Here is a 20,653-nt window from a genome sequence, read left to right on the forward strand (position 1 = left end):
AATAGAAATCTAGATCGAGTGAATTCAAATATGCATTTTACTGATGCCCTTATAGTCCTATGAAAATGTGTTGTTTTGTGAGCCCAGGGCCTCGGAACTTAATTCATTCATCCATTCATTTACAGTTCATCAAATATTAAAGAGTGAGCGGAGTGCCGAGGGAGCGTTTGTCTCCTCGGGGCTCCGCAGCACGAGTAGTTCTAGCAAACTAAAACTAATGTTTGCTCGTTTGTTTGTTTCTCCCCTGAAGGCAAAAGCTATGGGAGTGAGGTAGACTGGATGGACTCCTACGGGGAGGAACAGCGGGTGTGGCAACGCATGACTGACAACCCAGAGGTCCCTCAGGAGTGCACACTGATGCTGCGATCCAGCATGCGCAAACGTGAGACATGAGCCGGACCAAAGCCCAGGGGATGAAGGATAAAGAAGGAGGGAGAGGAGGAAGAGAAAAAGAAGAAGGTTGGAGTGGTGGAGACTGATCCCGACTTGTTCTCCACCCTGAGATGTTCAGATCCAGAACAGCCAGTCATGCCTTACACACTCAGCATCTAGTCTTGACCAAACACTGCTGTTCACCGCTGAATATAAAAACAGAAACCTGTATGTAACTTACTATAGCTACAGAATAAGCACACAGTGTGGCTCCTGATGCGTCCGTCCTCGTCTCTGTGATTCATTTACTAGAGTCATTTCCTCGTGTAGTAACGGCTGAGTTAGACCACAGTCGACAACGCACCAACCATTAATGTAGAAACGTAGACGTTCCCTTTACAACGAAGCTCCATCCTGGTCTGAAGCACACAATGGTGCCTCATTAACAGCTGTGTTCAGGGGTGGAAAGTGACTGGTGTTAGTGCGACTGCGCCATCCCACTCCAATTAATTATAACTGAAGCAGGGTGATGAGGGGCTGAGAACACTTGAAGACTCCTCAGAGTACGTACACACTGTGTGGTCACGGCCATGCTTCTGTTTCAGATGTACGAGGGATCCAAATAGAGAAACCCCCCATAAGCCTTTATTTTGCAGAGGGTAGCACGGTAGCCTGGTTCCTGGTTTGAGTCCCCTGTTGTGTGGGGTTTTCTCCCAGAGTCCATGTTAATTGATGATTGAAGAATCTAAAGCTTATGTTGGCCTTGCGTTACACTGACGACCTGTCCAGGGTGTGTACCCTCCCCCCGACCCTCACAGGATAAGTGTTCCAGATTCTATTCAATTTAATTCAGTTTTATTTGTATAGCCCCAAATCATAAGAAGGCACTTTGCATTGTAAGGTCGAGACCATACAAATACACAGGTAATGGATGGAAGTAGAAATACTTCACCCAAATACGTTTAAGTTTACTCAAACTCCGCCAACGAGTCAGTAATGCCTTCTGGTCGAAATATTCATAATTTTTAATTCGTAATATTATAAATTGTTGACATTTGTGTTCAGTTTTCTCATATTTCACTTGTATGAGAAAATATTTCAAAAAGATTGCAAGGTCATAATGACCTTTGACCCACAAATCATACAAATGCTCACATGTTACATGCGTCGCTCTGTGGCTCAGGCTGTTCAGAGAGTCATTGTCCCCAGAGGATGAATCTGTGTGAGATGATCAGCCAAAGTTTTCCCTTCATCCAGGAAATTTCTCAACATTTTACAACACAACGAACTTGGTGGCAATCAGTCCAATTGAGGGTTAATCACTTGTTGTTTTGGTGATTTATGAATTTCACCGCAGCGACACCATGAGGTCAAATCTTGCCAAATTCGAAAATCCTTTTTCATGATACTGAACATTATACCGTGATTGTGACCAAGTCAAGTAACAGGAGTACTCCCGCTCAGTTCGTTTCCACCCCTGACTGTCTGGTAAAACATAATCTGTGGCACAAAGTCTGGATGGATCCATGATGTAGACTAGATTCAATGTAAATGAACATGACACTGTATCAGTGTGATAATAGATATGCATGGTACTGTATTAGACAAGAACAAAAGGAGGTTATTAAAAGCACTGATAATGACATTGATTTACACTCAGAAGAGGACGTGTGATTTGCGGTGGGTTCCCAGGAACCCTAGGGCCGCCGCTGTGTGATAGAGTGAGTCAGCACTGAGCAACGCTGCGTTCGTCTCAGGGGGAGCCCGATAACGTGGCAGTGGCGGTCACCTCGTCCCTGTCACCCACGGCTTCGCGGCTCCGCGGCCCACCATCCTGTGACGAATCACGCAGTTCACCAAAAGATGAATTAAAAAGGTTCCTCCAGTTTAAAACCCTGCTCATCCATTTTTCATGTCGGTTTGCCAGTTTCCCAACGCCCGTCCTTGGCAAAACCGAACTCGCAGAGCAAAATAGTTTCACACTCCACACTTAAAGTAATAACTCATGGTGTTCACTGTACAATGTATTTTAGATGAGAGGCTCGTGCAATACCCGTTTAATTGAAGAAGCTCTTGATGTACATCATGTGGTGTCTCTGTTCCAAACATCAGATTCACTCCATTCAAGCCTTTTTGTCCAAAATATGTTACGGGAATATTTTCAAATAAACACATCTTTCCATAGTCTAATTGTTTGATTGATTTATTGAATGTTTCCAATTTTTCTAAATGTATACCAGACTATTTCTGTGTTTTCTTTGTAAGTAGTAGCTCCAACACTAGTTGGGTATTTCTGACTGAAGGAGTGTACAAAAATATTTGTCAGTCATTTATCATTGCAATTTCCACACCCAGTCGAAGGTTTTCAAATAGCCAGCAAGTGTCAAAAACCTAAAGTTAATGAAGTGCTTTGATATGAGATAAACGTGGAAAATATTCACATTGAAATAGTACTTCACAGGGATTTTGGTAAATTAAAAGACCAGTGGAATGATCAAAGGAGCTGCTGATTTATTTTCTGTCCAACTTCAAATTGTTTGATTTAATTTCTGTGGCACAAACCAAACTTTGAACCTAAAGATTATTCGCAGTCTGAGTCGTTTTCATCATCAGCTTGTGTGACAGACTATAACTCAACTCTGCTTTATGGTTTCATCAGAAGAAAGTCATTGAGGGTTAAATCTGGAAAAGTCTGGATCCATCTTTACTTCCAGACCTGAAGAGAAAATATATTTCTTGTTTAATTCATGTACAGTGTACTTTTCATGTTTCAACGGTATTTACCTGTCGTCCCGGTTACTTATTTGCCATGATTTGCCCTTCAGGGTCGCGTCATTTTTTCTCACACACCTCTTTCGTGCACTCTCACTGACACACTGAAGATCACATCCTCCATGAAAAACATTTTTAATCAGTGTTTTGTAAATTCTGACGTATGTACTTTACAGTTTTCCAGGGAGTGTCAGAGAACATCATTATCCAAGAAAAGAGATATAAATATTAAGACAGGCGAAAGGATTTCTATAGTAAAAATACTTTTTGTACAAAATAGTAAAACATATTTCTGATTGAAAATATCAATAACAATAATAATAATAATAATAAAACATACAGAAAGACGTGACTGAGGAATCAATATGATTGTAATGTACTGTATGACCCACTTAGTAATCTCCATGACTCTTTTGATGGCACACACACACAAACACACTACACACACACACACACCTTAGGATACAGGACTGAAATGAGTTCTCATTGGATGAGTTGGATGAGTAGTTGGGATGTTGCAGTGTTACGTGTGTGAGTTTAGGTAGAGTGGGACATGTGGACAGAAACAGAGCAGGTCCAGTCTCCTCTCACTGGGGAGGGAAAAGGATCAAAGATGGCCGACAGTCCGCAGATGTGCACTGAAAAAGGCAGCCGTGTTTTTATGATTGACAGCCATGACCCGCCTCCTGCTGGAGCAACATCTCGTCCTTGCGGAGCGGGAAGGTGTCGATGGTGGTGAATAGTTCGGCCGCGGTGATGGGGAACGGGTAGCGTTGCTTGTCCATGCCCTGCTTGTCCACCAGCACCATTTGGAAAGACCTCTGTGGGATCTGGAGCAGTAACCTAGGAAACACACATCAGCCCAGTGAGCAGCTGTGGAGTGTGCGTGTGTGTGCGTGCGTGTGCTCCAGGTATAATGTATATCTGTTGACATGGTCACACTATTGGGACTTGTCTTCCTTAAGGGGTCAAAAAAAGGCCCGTGACATAGATAATATAGTTTTAAGTTGGAGACTTGTTTTTAGGTTTTAGCTGTGTGTGTGTGTGTGTCGGTGTGTGTGTCGGTGTGTTTTCGGTGTGTGTGTGTGTTGGTGTGTGTGTGTCGGTGGGTGTGTGTGGGTGGTTGGGTGTACCTGATTTGCAGGGAGAGCGCCGGGGTGAGAAGCTGGTGTCGCATCCGTCCAATCTGAGCCGGGTAAGTCCCGACCAGCTCGATCACTGTCACATGCCTCAGGTCCAGTCCACACTGGGCTTGCTGCTCCCACAGGTCAGACGGAGGAAAACAAGACGGATCCATAACTTTTATAACTTTGCTATTGATTCCAGTGCAGCACAAAACAAAACTCCAAGTCCAGAGAGTATTAAACTCTGTTAAACTAAGTTGAGATAGCGCTCAGGCTGCAAGTAATGATTGTTTTCATGATTTATTCAAGACTTCAACTCAAAAAGGCGTTTTACTCATTGTTATTTCATTAGGATGCTCGATTTTGCCTGAGCAGAATGATTTATGTGCAGTCTGATTGTATCATTACATTAACTTTCCTCACAATAAATCTTACAAGGCTTAGTATTATATATTTAACAATAATGGAACTGGTTTATACCTAAAAAACACACTTTGTGTTTGTAATTTTCTGTTATATAAACACACATCAAAGACATTCATATATCATTTAATTAATATATGGTTTACACTGTATAATGTAGCTGTAAACAGATCCATGTTTAGTAATGTATTTGTATTTGTTAACTACAGTTGCTCCAGTGGAAGCTGCTATATAAACTTGATGGCGACACAGACTGTAAATAAAGATGGACGACATGTCGGGATCAGGCATAATGTCTCAAAGGCTAAATGTATTGATCGCCACCTGGTGGCTGGCTGCAGTAAAGGAGAAGTTATTGATTTCTATCTATGATAGACGTATATAAATAAATAAAAAAATAGTTTTCTTAAAATAGGAGAAAATTAAATGTGCCACAGAGACAACATTATTTCAAAATTGAATTATGCAAATAATAAAAAAATTCCAGAAATTAAAAGGTTACATTTGTTCCTTTCAGCTCAAATTGCAAATATTTGACATTTTATTTATTGGTTATCAAAATAGTTGCTGATTAGAAATAACACTAACTTTTATTATTTGTTTGTCTTCCAGCTGATAACCCAGGCGCTCTGAAAGGTCGGGCGTTTAGAGACAGTTCAGACTTAATGGATTGTGACTAGCTCGGGAACATCCATCTCCGGCACCGCCTTATCACAGCCAGCGTCAGTATCATTTATTCATCGCCTTGACATTTTCTCTTAATCACCGCGCCCTCCCTCCTATTCTTCTGCTGCTTTGTCCCACTGAGCGAGAGAGTAAACCCAACGCACAAAAACAAACACACACACACACACTGCGTTTCTCCGTGGGAGCAGAGATGACACCAATCACTGCGATCGCCTCTGAGCTCCTGCTCGTGTTCTGTCGTTGCGTCGTGTCTCACCTGTAAGTTCGTCATCTGGAAGCGGTAATTATGATTGGCGGCCGTTGGCGCCGAGATGATGAGGAGCCGTCGCTTCTCGTAGAACTGGTCCAGTAGCGCTGCAGCTGTCCGGACGCCCACGTTGATGTTCATGGCTGCGATGACAATGAATGCACGATTAAGTGATAATGAAGAAGACGCACAGGGGATTTATCACAGCACAATATGACAAGGGGATGCCGCATGATTTTATAATTGTCTGTTGAGCTGCAACACAGGCCACAGATACAGATGTTCGGTTGACGAGCATCCGGCATTAGATTTTCAGATCGATGAAAAGCAGCGGGGGCCATTTTCACTTCAACTGAGCTTCTCACAGGGAGAGCAGCTAAGCACAAATAGATACATACAAACAAAGCATCTGCAACATGATATTTTTAACTATAGAAAATGGAAAAATTAGAAATGATACTCTGCGTTTATGTGCCTCCACCAACCAGTGCAGTCACTGCATGTGTGCTCTAGAAATATGACATTCACAATTATATGAGGTAAACGTGACCTTTGGCCTTTAACCACTAAAATCTTATCCCACTAAATCCAAGGGTTTAAGATATTCCCTTAAGGCAGACTTAAGATATAATATTCAAAAAGCCAAAATCCTGTTTTGGGAGGCCTGGACCTTTGACCACACAAATCTTATCAGTTATTCTGGAAGTCTCAGTGAACATTTGTGCCAAATTTGAAGGTTCCTCTTGAGGTGTTCTTAGGATAACATGTTCATGCGGCGGAAAAGGATTATGTGAGGTTGGTTACTTTGACCTTTGTGTTCACATGGACGGGATGTATGGACAACCTGAAAACAAACTGTGCTCGGACGCATGATAAAACAAAACCAGAGCAAAGAGATGTTTTTTGGTGATGAAGTAATCTGATAAATAAACCCCAATGCTGCAGATCCTTCCTTGATCAAACATTCATTTTTTCAATTTGCTATGACAAATATTCCAATAAATAATAGGTTCAACTCTAAATCCAAGCTTGTTTGTGACATCTGTCTGTTCGTGGATGAGTGTGTGTTCATCGTCATGCAGTATACGTACCTGCACAGGTTGTGTCTGTGCCCGACCAGGTGAGTCCGTACTGACACACTCTGGCAGCGCTGCCACGCAGCTCGTAGCCGCCCGTGCACGTGAACGCGCACGTGGCGCCGTAGTTGTCTCCGTCACTGTTGCACTTCATGTAACCGTTGTCAGGGGCGAACAGTGAGCTGCAGCGGCGCACTGAACACAGAGACGCACACGAGGCACACAATGGGAGCTCAGTCGGACAACTCAGAGAACATTTATTGCAGCATTACAACAGGTTCAGTGTTTGACGTCTAGGCTCCAACTTAATCCCTCCCCCATATGATTACACAGGAATGATGGGAGTGATGAACAAATACTTGTAACCCCCCAGTTGGAGCCTACAGGTGGATGCTGGGGTGGTGGAGGGGCTGAAGCAACTGGTGGCAATACCGCAGCAGCAGTGCGAGCCAGAGGGGATGATGGGAAAGGTTCCTCTGTTTAATAGACCACCTGATGAGGTGGGTTTGTAATATAGATGGTTGTGGAGATTGAGGTATGTCACATGATGTATGTCACATGATTGTCGCAGCGCAGCTCGAGTTGCCTGCCAGAACTAGCTCGCCGGCTTCATCACACGAGTCTGACTTTTTACAAAGAGGGAGGAATTTAGTTGTTTCACTTCAAGGACTGAGGTTTAAATGAAGAGTAGTTGTGTCTTAATTCAGAGGCCAGATTTTTTTAAGTCTGTATGATTGGATGATATCATGAATTAATCTGGATAACACGGCTGACCTCATTCCAAAGGCTCAGAGAGACACAGCTGTTTACCTGAGTGTTTTAATCCAGGAAATATCACATTATCACCTAGTTAATCTCCGGTGCTTGTTGGTTCAGGTGCTCATCAAAGCCGGCTGTATGCATCACATCATGAGTCATGATGGAGGACACAGATTCCTCTGAATCCATTAAATCCCTAAACCAGAGGTATTACGGGGATATTTCTCATTAAACAGCTTCACACTTGAACAGCTGTTTATTTGTTTTTTGTCATCAATGTTACTCGGAACTCAAAGCTATGAACTTGAAAATTTCTGACTCGAGCTAAAGAAGACCCATCAACCACAAATCATTAGTTCTCGTCTCTAGGAGGCAGGATTATCACATTTATGGAGAAGGAGCAGCTCCATCACAGCTGATAGAAACACCTCTGACCTTCTTCCAAAGAAATGACTTACTTCATAAATAACCAAAGCAACAGATTCCTAGAAAAGTTCCTATTAGTAAATAATTAAATCAAATTTTAACTAAAGAGGTTATTCTCCATGTTTTTGAGTTGTACTTCCCATTTATTTAACTTTTTTCCCCATTAAGCTGACCTGCTGTGCTCTAAACCAAATGACATGTAGGTGACACTAGCGATTGAACAGGGTCTGTTTCCTCTTTGAGTAGAACCTGTTACGATCTGCTTTGATTGCTGCCCCCTGAAGTGCTTCACCTCAGTCTAATCATCCTGGCCTCCTTGTGTATTTCATCTCTGTGCTCTTCTGCTCGGTTCCCCAGTGTTTCCTCACATTTCTTGTTCCCTGATGGGTTTGGTTAATCTTGTTTTTTTTGATTGGATTCCCTGCATTTCTGCCTCCAACAAAGACTGTAAGCTTGCTTTTCTTTTAGTTTTTTCCTCCAAAATGTCACAGTTATTAAAGACTTTCCAGGAGACCCCTTGGAAATAACCCCTTAGAATAAAGTTGTACTGAGACCCTGCCCCACACAGACAATCAGACACCGTCTTTAGAAACTCACCTCGCACTCTGACTGTGAAGCGGCAGGATCCTTTGTTCCCTGCTCGGTCAAACACGGTGTACGACATCTTGTGGAGCGCCTCTGGGAAGTCTGATTTTGAAGGTTTCCCTTTCAGGATAACGCTGCAAAAGACGGGCTCAGGTTTAATCTTTCACTGTGATCTGGCTGCTTCCAGGGGGAATAACAAGTGTGTTGGGTATTAGACTGACTCTGTGAGGATGCCATCCGCAGTGTCGACACCCTCCGGTGTGTCCCAGGACACCCTCGCTGTCAGTTTTCCCGGCTCTGCCCACTTATCCTTCACAGTAGGACACTTTATCTTGGGAGGATCAATATCTACAGAGCGAGAGAGAGAAAACAAATGGTCGACATTCAAATGTACATGTGTTACTGCATGGATCAGAAATGGAGAGTAGCCTGGTGACTTTGGGGTGAAAGGCCGGATACAGCAAACCAATAACCTTTTTTCTGGATGTATGTTGCTCTACCATATTTTTTACTTGTAGACTGGACTTTTTTTTTATTAATTTTAATTCGATTAATTAAATAAATAAGAAAAACTCATCTTAGCAACTAATGGCAGCGCCTACCTGTAGAAATCACCTCTAAAATACAAAATTGAGTTATCGAGGCACAGAGCTGCTGAGAGACAGGTTGATATGAAACGTTTCAATTATTTAACAGATTCGTCTGGAGACTGGGTTGCAATAGTCACGGCCTGTTTTTAGGGCAATAACAGAAAAGTAAAATGCCTCATCGCTGTAAGGAGAATGAATCTTAACAGGCCGACAAAGGAGATTCAATGTCATTTCACAAATAACATCGGTGAGTATATGCTTGCTGTGTTGCAGTAACATCTGAAGCTGTGTGTTGTGTGTGTGTGTGTGTGTGTGTTGTGATTGCCCACTGTTACCAAGGCTGCAGGACTTTTCAGCCATTTCTATGTGCAGCTGAGTGCCTGAGCCTTATCACTCCTATTTTCACAAAAGACTGTCATTTTCAGTTTCAGACTCAAGCTACAAAGACGTGAAATACATTCACATTTTTTGCTGGTGTGTGGGTGTGTGTCTTTGTATTTTACAGAAATCAATAATATGAATATAAACATGTTATTTAACCAGTCTCTCTCCATTGTAGGCATTTACAAGGCTTCCGGTCCTCTGCCACAGCACGAAAGACACACACAGTCTTACCGACACAGGTGGGAACAGCAGCGCTCCACACTTTGGTGTGCTGGCAGGTCGCCGTCTTCTGGCCCTTCAGACTGAATCCAGGAGAGCAGAAGAACTCGCAGCGAGAGTTGAAGTAAGAGCCGTCCGAACACTTGTAGCCTCCGTTGACGGGCATGTCCAGCTTAGGACAGCGGATCTCTGTCAGAGAAGAGTTCAGTTCACAACTTTGTCTAAGGTCGTTGATAATCGTTACACCCAAACTGGACATCTTCCACCTACTGTAGCCCAATAAAAACCAAAAAGAGAAATACAAAGAACTAAAAAGTCAAGAAACTGGTTATATTTTTTTAACGTATTAAACTATGACTTTGAAATCCTTGTGCAAAAATGAGTCAACAGTGTTTCACAGTCATTTCCAGGTTTAAAGTCCATATCTTGCTCTATATCTATCTCTATAAAATCAAGACAAGTTAAATTCGTCCAAATCAGTGCACTGATTCATAAAAATAAGTTCAGACTGTAAAAGATGAGTCATACTGAACTAGATAAGCCAATCTATAGCTTTCACTAAACAAATCCCTTCGAACATCCTCCCACACACCGAGAAGTTTCCTCACCTCCCTCTTTGCTTGCTAATGACTTGCGGAATATAGCTTCTCTTCTTCAGTCTTTTCACGTACTTGAAATAATTTAAACCCGGTGCATTCATTCACTGATATTGGCCTTTAATTAAAAGATATCAACCAATTTGTGTTGACCTTTTAAAGTTATGGTTTTCCTTTTGCTTGATTATATCATTATTGCAGAACTAATCAGCCCCACTCTGTCTAGAAAAGCCACTTCATTTATCCTGGAGCGGCGGTGGGGGTTTAAGATTTAGTAGCAGCGGCAGTAATTTTCCATCAGTGTCTGAGTTACAATGGAGCAGTTTAATGCCCCATGTCTCATAAATACTGTTTCTTTCCAAAGAGGCTTCACACTCGCCAGGAAGAGACTCCGGGGAGACGTAATGGATCCAGGATATTGTTTACGAATTTGACTGATTGAAAACAAATCTGCTGCAGATACGACTTGGATGGAAAACCCAACATCTTCCCAAACTTCACCCAAAGAAATAAACCTTGATGCTCAGGAATGTAAAGGATTATTGTTTTAAATCCAAAAAGACAACGCTTGTATATTTAGAGATATTATAAATGTGTAAAAAAGGGAAATTTCTGACTTTTTAAGACCACAAAGAAAACATTTTAAATCAAATTGAATTACGACAGATATGAAGGAATATCAGAGTGCGAGAATTACTCTCAGGGATGTGAGCTCTATGGGTGCCGTTCAAGATTAAGATGTCGGGGTTGCAGATAAGTAGAGAATAACCTAGAAACATAATCTCTTTAACTACAGGCACAGACAGTAGTTATCCATCCAATTCTGACCAGAGTGTTTGTAGATGATCAGTTATCAGTTCAAAGATGGTCTGGTTTGTAGTTTTATTACAGTGTGCTAATGTCTGACTATGCATGCTGCCAAAACAACTTCTCAAATGGCGACTGAAGTGGCGTTACATCAACATTATCGTAATTTAGACCTAGTATGTGACCTTTTAAGGCCTAAAATTCAGATTATTACATTCATACACATACACCTCAGAAACACCGCTGTGTGGATGGTAGTTCTCACCTCTGCAGGCGTAGTTAGAGGACCAGTGTTTGTTCGCCATGCACACCACCTCCGGGCTCCGGACCTCGTATCCCTGCTTACAGCGGATTTTACAGCGCGTCCCCATCACGTCCTTGTGGTGCTCTCCTCTGGGTGTGCGGCAGCTCACATCGCCGTGTTTTATCTTAATGGGCGCGCACCACGGGGCCCCTAAAAATGGAGGATAGATTATTACACTGACTTTCTTTCCACAGCATCAAGGCAATTCAGTGTTTTTATAGTTCAACCTGAAACTCAACAACACCACACTACTGGAGAAAGGGTCTGCTTTATCAGTGTTTAGTATGGGCTCAATAATATCTTACCTGAAGACTTTAAAAGCTAAGAAAGCCTTCCCTGTGCTCTAAGTGTGAAAAAGCAGAAACACGCCCATCGTCTGATTTCAGACAGATCCGGTGGATTTCTCATTACCTTGTCTGAGACTTCCCATAATCCAACAGTGTCTGATGAGGCAAGGAAGATGGTCTCACTTGAGGAAAAAGATAATGATGTGAAGAGGGCACTTACATTTCTGAATGTACGTGTGTGCTATAGAGGTTAAGATAAAAGTCTGTGTTTTGAGTGCGGCCCTATTTTAACACTCAGCTCTGGTTATTATGCATCTTCTTCCATTTTCACCCCTCTGAGATTTTATCCCTGCAGAATTACAACCCTGATTACACGAGCACAAACACGTCAGTTGTATTTTCGTCCTCATTAAAGTGAAATCATGCACATCCACGACTGCCTTGTGAATATTAAGAGTTTGATTGAGGCATCAACTTGAGCAACTTGTCAAAGGCTCATTGGTCCACACACACATCCAATGTTTTTATCTCTTTTTTTTATAAGCTAGATTTAACATGAAAGTCATGTGCTTCGTGTACGCCTTGATTTATCACTAACTCTCATATTGCCCTTCGTTGCATTCGTTATTATTATTATTATTATTGATTATAAACTAACTTTTCCACATCAGCAAAGTTTCACATCTGAAGATCGTACATATGTCTGCAGTATCTCATGACATTTTATGGGGATCATATTATGGACTACTTCAGCTGGAAAACCAGGAAGTTACTGGTCCAGACCAAAGCTGCTTTCAGACGTGAACTGACGTCCATATATTCTCATAACATTTTCCATGGGGTCTGTACGTGAGAAAGTAAACGTCAGAGTCAGCTGCTCCGGACATTTGCAAAACTTTTCCTGCTAGGCCCCTTGAAAAATGGTCGAATGAGCCCACTTGAGACTGGAAAAAACTAAAGGCCAAATGTCTCTGAATAAAAAAGACAAGAGGAGCTAAGTGAATACGCCGACTTGGTAAGACGAGATTCAAGAGCTTTTGACGATAAGGACCATGTTCAAGTGCTCTAAATGTTCCTGTTGCTGTGACATGTCTGACACAACCTCCTGTTGTATAGAAATAGTCCAGAACACAATCCCTCGATTGAGCAAAACAACAACTGTCCCATCGGTCTAAAACTTCTCTTCTTGTCTCCTCCCATGGAAGACACGGCTGCCATCTCTACAACGCTTGCGTAAGAATCCCTTGTCTGATGCCAAGTTTGAGAGGCAACCAGGTTCGTTTCCAGAACACAGAAATCCAGACCTGCAGTTTGTTTCCTGCTGGCTCAGGACAAACTCCAACCCACAAGACCAACGCATTGTCTGCACACACTCGGAGAGGACACGCACCATATTAGGCAAATTTTCAGTTGGAATGAAAAGGGGATTCATTACACAGCGAACCTGCCTCGGGCCCTCTCTCTCTCTCTCTGCATGTGTGTGTGTGCGTGTGTGTTGGCAGAGTCTCCAGAGCCGCTGAGTGAGAGAGAAAATAATACTACATTTCAGCTTTTACACACAGAGAGTGTTTGGTTTGGCCTGGACGATAATGTTCCGTATCTAAGTGACTCTGAATATAAAGTTGGAAGCTACTTTGACGAAACTGTGTCAGTTTACAAAGCCGGCTGAATGAGCTGGTGTTAAATTACGACTCTTTAAAGATGCAGTTGAATAAAAAGTACAGTTTTTCTCATTTAACCCTGTCACTGTGAATTGCTGCCCTGACTATATAACAATCCTTGCGTTTTTTTCTCTTGCTCTAAAACTTTAAAGCAACACTGTGTAACGTTTACTGAGCAGCAGCGCCCTCTGCAGTCCCACACACTGAACTGAAACACAACTGAACGGTGGGTATTACCCATAATCCCAAGGTTCCAGAACCAGAAGAGCTGCTGCTGTAACAAATCCACCAAGCTCTGTTTAGAATTGTTCATATTGTCAAAGTTTCCTGCTGAATATTGGAGATAAAAATAAATAGTTTTTAATGACTTATTTAAAGTTGAGCATAACTTGTTTTGATCAGAGACTTTGCTGGCATTTCAAAATCTAGATGTCTTTCTCATTTATGTTCTGATCTTACAATGCTGATCAAGGAGGTAGAACAGTTGACAACACCACATATATCACTTCAGATCTATCACCCACGCCACCAGCACTTTTGAGCAATCCAATTAAATCTAAGAGATTTTATTTAAATCCCCTTCATTACCCTGCAACATCTCGAGAAGGGAAGAAGATGCTCTAAGTGCCATTTCACTATGATTCATCAGGACGAGAGGAACTGTAGTTAACTTGCAAACAGCAGCTGCCCCTGATAAACAACAAACACTCCCTAGAAATTAATAACCGTATGTGTATCTGCATGATGTCACCTTTATATCGGCGAGAATACGAGTCCTCATCGTCTCCGTAGGCGTACTGTCCTGACCCTGGGGGGGAGAGAGAAAAGAGAAAGAAAAAGCAACTACTATGACGAAAAAGAGCTGCGTCCAAGATGTTAGGCAACAATAGACAGCATCGTCCTGGGCTGAACTGTCGGCCTTTTTTTTTTTCAGCCACACAGCACCAAGAGCAGGCTGCAAATCATTACTTAACTTTTCATTTGTACCAAACTCCAGGCGGTCGTTATAAATCTTTTGGACAGGACACATCCAGAAAGGATGAACCCGTAAAGATCCCTGTTTTTTTTTGCCCAGATGATTAGGAAAAATTGATACGTGATTTGTTCTGCGACCCTCATTTTGTGTTTGGTAGAAATGAAAGAAGAAGCTCCAGTTATTTTGAAACTTGTTGTTCCAAAAGGGCTCAGATAGATCCTACTTACCATGGACAGGGATTTAATTTGAGTCAACTTTGAGCAGATTTATCAGACGGAGCAAAGGTTAAATCAGATGATAAAACTTGCAGCGTTCAAGAAGGGAAATGTTTCTCAGAGCTGCTGCAGGACACAGCTGAGCGGCGCTGGTAAAAGACAAATGTGAGGAGAATTTTGATGAGCAAGGAGGATTATTTTGGGAACGAGGAAGAAGGGATCAGGAGGAGCAGGTCAAGATGCAATAAAAACGAAGAGGAAAAAAGGAAATGGGTGAGGAAGGGGTTAAAGTAGGGGGGAGGGGTGTTCAACCTTGGCCCCGGGATGTCCTGAAACCTCGGTGTGAATGTGTCCTCTGTTCGGGCTCCACAAGGGAGGAGTGTTCGAGCTCCTCCGGCTCCACATTTCAGCCGCGTGTTGATCAATGAACCTGATACTGTGGTGAGCACATCTCCCGTCCCCCATTTCTCCTCATGGCTTTTCTGTCAGTTTAATAAAAAAAAGTGTCTGGACCCAAAACGCTGCAAGTCACACACACACACAACAAGCTTTGAGGTTTCAGCAGTCAGATCACACAGCGTGGATTGTGCAGAGCAAACCCACACACCGAGTGAGTCATATTTAGAGGTCTAATGGGAAAAAGTCTAGTAACAGCTTCTTAATGGGGAGAGGGAGGCAGAGAAAAGTATGGAAAACTAACAACAGGTATGTGTGAGTGTTTGTGTATGTGTCTTCTTTATAATGAGCCTTAGTTTTACAATAAATCTCCAGAAAACAGATCAGTTAGAGTTCTGTAACATCGGATATAACAACGTACACCACGTCAAACGGAGGCTACCTGTTTCTGATTGGCTGGTACAAGTCACGATAAACAATGAAGAACTTCTACTCTTCTCCGATTGTAAAAAAAAACTATGGATATGTGTTTTAAAGTCATCATCCATAAGGTTTTTCATAAAAGCTTTGATACTTATTATAATTTAATGAATTAAAACAACTCACAGTCACATGTGTCTTCGAATGTCGTGTTTTGACCGAGCAAGAGTCCAAACACTAAAGATAATCAGTTTACTTTGATAAATGACATCGAAAAGCCCCAACTGTCTTATAAGACAAGTTCTCATCAGAAAACTTCTGTCACTTTTTCACAGATTTTCCTCGTTATTGAAAAAAATCACTTCTCAAAATGATTAATTGATAAAGGAGAAACCTAAATGTATTCTCCAAGTACCCCTTTAAACAGACATCTTCATTGTTAGAGGCACAGCCCCACATTCGTAAACCTCAGTTCAGACATATAATCGATACCTCTCCACTGATGGAAGAGAACCTTCCAAAACCCCATTAAAGAAATTGACCATTAAAAATTGCATAATTTTGTCCCTGTAGCATCCTGCAGCTAATAAATGCCCAAACATAAAAAATCTACTTGTGTTGCAAGTCCAGTCATTGCCTTTCACTCATTGTAGAAGAACAATGAGACAAGTTAGCTAAGCAATTGTTAAATTGTATTCATTTTTCTCTGATAAACATTATGAGCCGGGGGTTTTCGGTCCCATTGATAATTGCCTATAAAATATTTAAATGTCTGAAGCCAGACAATAAACAATAAATGTTTGCAATTACAAACAAAAAATTGTTCCAGAGGAACAATTTAAAGGAAGTTTATTTTTATTTGTCTTGAGCTTTTTTCTTTTGGCTCTCTTATTTCTCCAAAGAAGAACACATCTCCATAGAAATTACGAATTAATTAAACAAATTAAATAGAACTCTTTCGTTTGATGGTGTCTGAAGTTACCTTTTTTGATTAAGGACACTGAGGCAAGCCTACAGGGCCATAAATGTTTGTAAGACACCAACCCAAACGCTCTTTTATTTTGTTTTTCATGCTCTAATAACAAGGATATAATGATATCCTCCTTTCTTTCATATATTCTAAATGCCTTTATTTGCAGACCTAAACGTTTGCTGCAGTTATTTTTCTTGCCTTTAGCTGGAGGGGGCCTGGCTAGACTATTGACTATGTATAAAAAATAAACGACATGACTGCACTATAGGTCATTCATTTCAAAAAAGTCAAAGTACATGTCAAGTAACATTTTCTCGAAGATGGTTTTATTCGATGTAATAAAAACAAGGTTAAGTGTCATGATTGACCACTGAGAATGACTCGTGATTGGTCAAGCATGTGTATCTATGGGATCTCACAAACAACTTGACTCCATTCCCTGATCGTAACTGCTCAGACACTAAATGAGCACGAGGACAGTGTTTGCATTCGGGATACTTCAGCTTCATTTCTGAATATTCAGACGAAGTGGAGATGTGTCGTCTATCTTAATGTGGAGTGTGTCATATGGACCTGCAGGCTCGACACTGTTCGGTCTGCAGCTCTGCATTCTGATTAACTTGACTGAACCAATTCTCCTACTTTTAAAAGAGAAAGATGCCTCAGTGGCAGAAGTGCAGACAGCAGAAAACCTCTGGGAGTGTGTAAGCTTTAAATTACAGAGGCTGATATTCCAATTAGCTTTTCTCTGCGGGTCTGTAATACACACTGTCATTATGTGAAGTCAGTTGAAGTATGGCTACAGGCTATCGGAGCAGGGGAGACGCCATGATTTCGCAGTTATGTAATATTTTTCTCCAGCACAAATGATTTCTGTTCCAGTTATACTGTATTTACCAACACATCCACTCCTGCAACTGTCTGTAAGAGCTGCTTCTTATGTCCCCATTAGTGGTTCAAAATAAACTTGTTTCAATGTTACAATAATGTCACATATTTATCTATGTATATCCTTTAGGTGTATCTATATACACGTTATCCAATGATCCCAATATCAATTAAATCTAATTCATATGTACAGTATAATGTCAGATTTCTGCTGTCTGAGATCTGAGTGATGAAAAAATGCTGCATTTTCAGTAAAGGCTCAGATGCACATCGTCACCACCAGAGGTGAGACGGAACCGAGTACATATACTTAGTTACTGTACTAAAGTACATTTTGGCACTGTAATGGATTATCTCCTATTTTATTTCTGGTTAAATATGTTGAGTCTCAGAGACACAAGAGCGGTGATGTGTAAATCTGCCTTCATCGGAAACATAACTCTGAATTGCTCATAACGCTGCTGGATGGTTTGCAGCTGTTCGCGAACACATTCATTAAATCAGTTTTATCTGGTGATAAAATATCGATGTTGTGTTTACGGCTTGTTCTGCTGCTCCTGGTTAATGCAGCTTTAAGTTATACACTGAACTATCAGCTTTCCATTAATACACACTAAGCTCCTGATCTGTTTCATTTCTCTGTCAGACGCACACACACGACTGTAGTCACTGTTTTGCAGTGATTGTGCTATTTTATGTGGCATTTCCTCAGGTTACTCACTGTGATCTCTCTGCTCCTGACCCACATCAGTACAAGACTCATCATGGAAAATGTGATCGACCTTTAATGAAAACTTGCTACAGAACAGTTCTCAAACAATTCCCACCCAGTTTCAGGCATCCACACACAACTGAGAAATGAGCCGACTGACCCCTAAAACAAACACAAACATACCCCTGTAAAATAAACACACACACACACACACACATACACAAAGAGGAGCACAGAGCGAGAGAGGGGGAGAAAGAGAGAGAGAGTCGTGACTGTCGGCTCGACAAGCAGTTTTTAGTCTGTCAGTGTAAATCTGCTCTACAGTTTTGTTCATGTTGCAGCCTGTATGATCATACAGCAGCAGTGAGCCACTCTCATACCATCTACAGGCACATAGCCACGACACACACACACACACACACACACACGCACACTGTTTTGAACTTTCTGGCTTCATCGTCGCCTTAGATTGGATGTTACACTTTCCTCTATTCCATTATTGCTTAACATGAGAATTATTTCTATTTTTGACTAATAATTTCATCTAAAAAAGTAAAGATATACAAATAAATCCCCATGACATTTTCCTTTTTCCTAAAGTCTTATGCCTTATATAACCAACAAAGATTCTCACTAAACTCACAATCTCGAGATGGAGCTAAAGAACTTCAGAGATGTTGGCAAAAATTAAATTATTCATCGATCCTTAAATTGATAGCCGTCAATTCATTTTCTGCATTCCACACTTCATTTGATTGATTGATTGATTGATCATTTGTTGCAGCTCTACCTCAGTGTGTTCGTGTTTTGTTAGGGACCTTCTCCAATAGATCTCATGGGAACCAAAGCCTGGTCCCAATGGAGTAAAACGTCATTCCTGAAGTCCTGGTTCATGTTAGTGGTGAGATGCGAACTGTGGTTAGGCTCGGGTTAGGGTCAGAAGTGGTAAAGGTTAAGGTTTTTGTTTTAAGGTTAAGTTCAGGTTAAGGTTAAGTTGAGGGTTAGGGTTAGAGAAGTAGTAACTGCTGTAACTCTTCAACCAATGTAGGTCAATGTAATGTCGTCTGAAGTTATGCAGAATAGTGTGTGTGTGTGTGTGTGTGTGAGTGTGTGTGTGTGTGTGTGTGTGTGTGTTTGTGTGTGTGAGTGAGTGAGAGAGGGAGTGAGAGAGGGAGAGAGAGACCTTCTGTGTTTGCTCAACACCAGGATAGAACCTCATCAGTACACTAAAACACTCCCGGACCTCAGGCACTCACAAGTTGAGGGCGTTTTTTAATCCGGTATTTAAAATAGAAAAACTGATTATTTGATCATTATTCACTTTCTAAAGACCACAGACATATGGAAGGATCAAATGAAAAGTTACAGTGGCGGTGCCGGGTTTTCATCTGAGCCTCAGCACAGAAACGTCCCCCAGATGCACACTGCACTCCCCCCGCTGTCTGTCCACCCCCTCCACGTAAACACAACCGCGGCTCACCAAAACCCATTGGTGACAGGAAGCCTCGATCTCGTGCGTAAAAAGTGGAACGAGACGTCTTCCTTTGGGACAAATTTTGTACCTCGGCCCCATCCTCCAGACCAGTGACTTCACACGTGTTCCACATTGGGTGCAAAGATCAGACGGTTGATTATTTTGGGGTTAATCGATAAAGTCACAGCGGTGGATGAGAGGCCCCTCGGTCGGTGCTTACCTTCGTAGCCGGAGCAGAGACAGAGCTGGACGAGCAGGAGCAGCAGCGGCCACATGTCTGTAGCGAGCGGGGCGCGGGACGGTCGCTGTTCAACACGTGAAGCGGAGGCTGCAGGAAAACTTCCAGCGCATTCCTGCTTCCAAAGGCCCGCCTCTCCGTCCTGAAACAAGGGAGGACTCTCCTCGGGCAGCCCGGGCCACCGGTGCGCAGGACACTGACACACTGTTTCTGTGCGTAAAACGGTCACATCTATCTCCATTACATTCACAGGAGAAATCTGACGCATTTACTTTACATAAAAACAGACGAGCAGCAAATCAGATTCAAAGAAACCACATAAATGATACCAATGTTATCCAATCTGAGGGATGAGAACCCATTAATAGGTCACAAGATAAATCTGAAGGGTCCTAAACAAGGATAGTTCATAAGATGAAATCAAACTTTATTGATCCTCAAAACGAGGGAAAGTCACAATGAGGTAGCGAATAAACAATAAAAGGCTATTGAGTAAAAATAAGAACATTTACCAAAAGTGCAAAATGTACATAATATGAGGCTTTTCAATTTCTATCTCCTCTCATCGTCAGGGTGAAGTTGAAGTAAAACAGTGGAAAGATTTAATTCCTTATTTTGCCACTTGCTGATGCAGATGTGACGATCTTACAGTAAATCTAGTTGGATCCAGGTTGATACTGGCTCGACATGTTTATAGCAAACAGCTGATTATTCATCTGTTTCATAAGAGTTGCTCATGTAAACAAACATTCACAGCGGAAAGTTTCAGAGAAAGTTCAGCGCTGGTGTAAGAATAATCAGTGTTTAATTCCCTCTTCCACAAGCATGAAGTTGGGTTATAGAGTGTGTGTTGGGGTCTGTGTGTGTGTGTGTGTGTGTGTGTGTGTGTGTGTGTGTGTGCGTGTGCGTTTGGAGGCGAGTCAACACATGAAGGTGTTGAAGCGTTCCGTGTCTTGACTGGAAACAGGAAAAGGAGGCGTGCGGGACAATCCCCTGAGCTGTAATTACACAAGGGTTCGGCCAACGGTTAACGCCTGCATGA

At 41.9% G+C, this 20,653-nt stretch overlaps 2 protein-coding genes across 4 annotated transcripts in view; one reads left to right on the forward strand and one right to left on the reverse strand.

The window, feature by feature from the left end:
• sytl5 (synaptotagmin-like 5) overlaps nt 1-2,556 on the forward strand; it is a 39,811-nt gene extending 37,255 nt beyond the window's left edge. For all 3 annotated transcript variants that reach the window (XM_062402869.1, XM_062402871.1, XM_062402870.1), the window contains exon 17: nt 251-2,556. In XM_062402869.1, the coding sequence (XP_062258853.1) occupies nt 251-393 (143 nt within the window). In that variant the 3' untranslated portion in view covers nt 394-2,556. The remainder of the gene's footprint in view (nt 1-250) is intronic.
• Nucleotides 2,557-3,263: 707 nt separating this feature from the next.
• srpx (sushi-repeat containing protein X-linked) lies at nt 3,264-19,738 on the reverse strand. The gene is made up of 10 exons (XM_062403291.1): nt 19,594-19,738; nt 14,071-14,127; nt 11,333-11,521; nt 9,677-9,853; nt 8,693-8,819; nt 8,484-8,605; nt 6,717-6,896; nt 5,635-5,768; nt 4,278-4,399; nt 3,264-3,987 (listed from the first exon to the last, which is right to left on the reverse strand). The coding sequence occupies exons 1-10, from the start codon at nt 19,646-19,648 to the stop codon at nt 3,804-3,806; spliced, it is 1,347 nt and encodes a 448-aa protein (XP_062259275.1). The 5' UTR covers nt 19,649-19,738; the 3' UTR covers nt 3,264-3,803.
• Nucleotides 19,739-20,653: the final 915 nt, after the last annotated feature.

The sequence above is a fragment of the Platichthys flesus genome, chromosome 13 (genome assembly GCF_949316205.1).
Source record: "Platichthys flesus chromosome 13, fPlaFle2.1, whole genome shotgun sequence".
In the NCBI taxonomy this organism is placed as follows: domain Eukaryota; kingdom Metazoa; phylum Chordata; class Actinopteri; order Pleuronectiformes; family Pleuronectidae; genus Platichthys; species Platichthys flesus.

What these genes read in the sequence shown, in the direction of transcription:
- srpx (XM_062403291.1), bottom strand. Translation starts at nt 19,648, where the DNA reads ATGTGGCCGCTGCTGCTCCTGCTCGTCCAGCTCTGTCTCTGCTCCGGC. An exon ending in CTTCACAGTCAGAGTGCGAG is followed by an intron (nt 6,897 to 8,483) that starts GTGAGTTTCTAA and finishes CTCTGTGTTCAG; the next exon opens with TGCGCCGCTGCAGCTCACTG. An exon ending in TCCAGATGACGAACTTACAG is followed by an intron (nt 4,400 to 5,634) that starts GTGAGACACGAC and finishes CTGTGGGAGCAG; the next exon opens with CAAGCCCAGTGTGGACTGGA.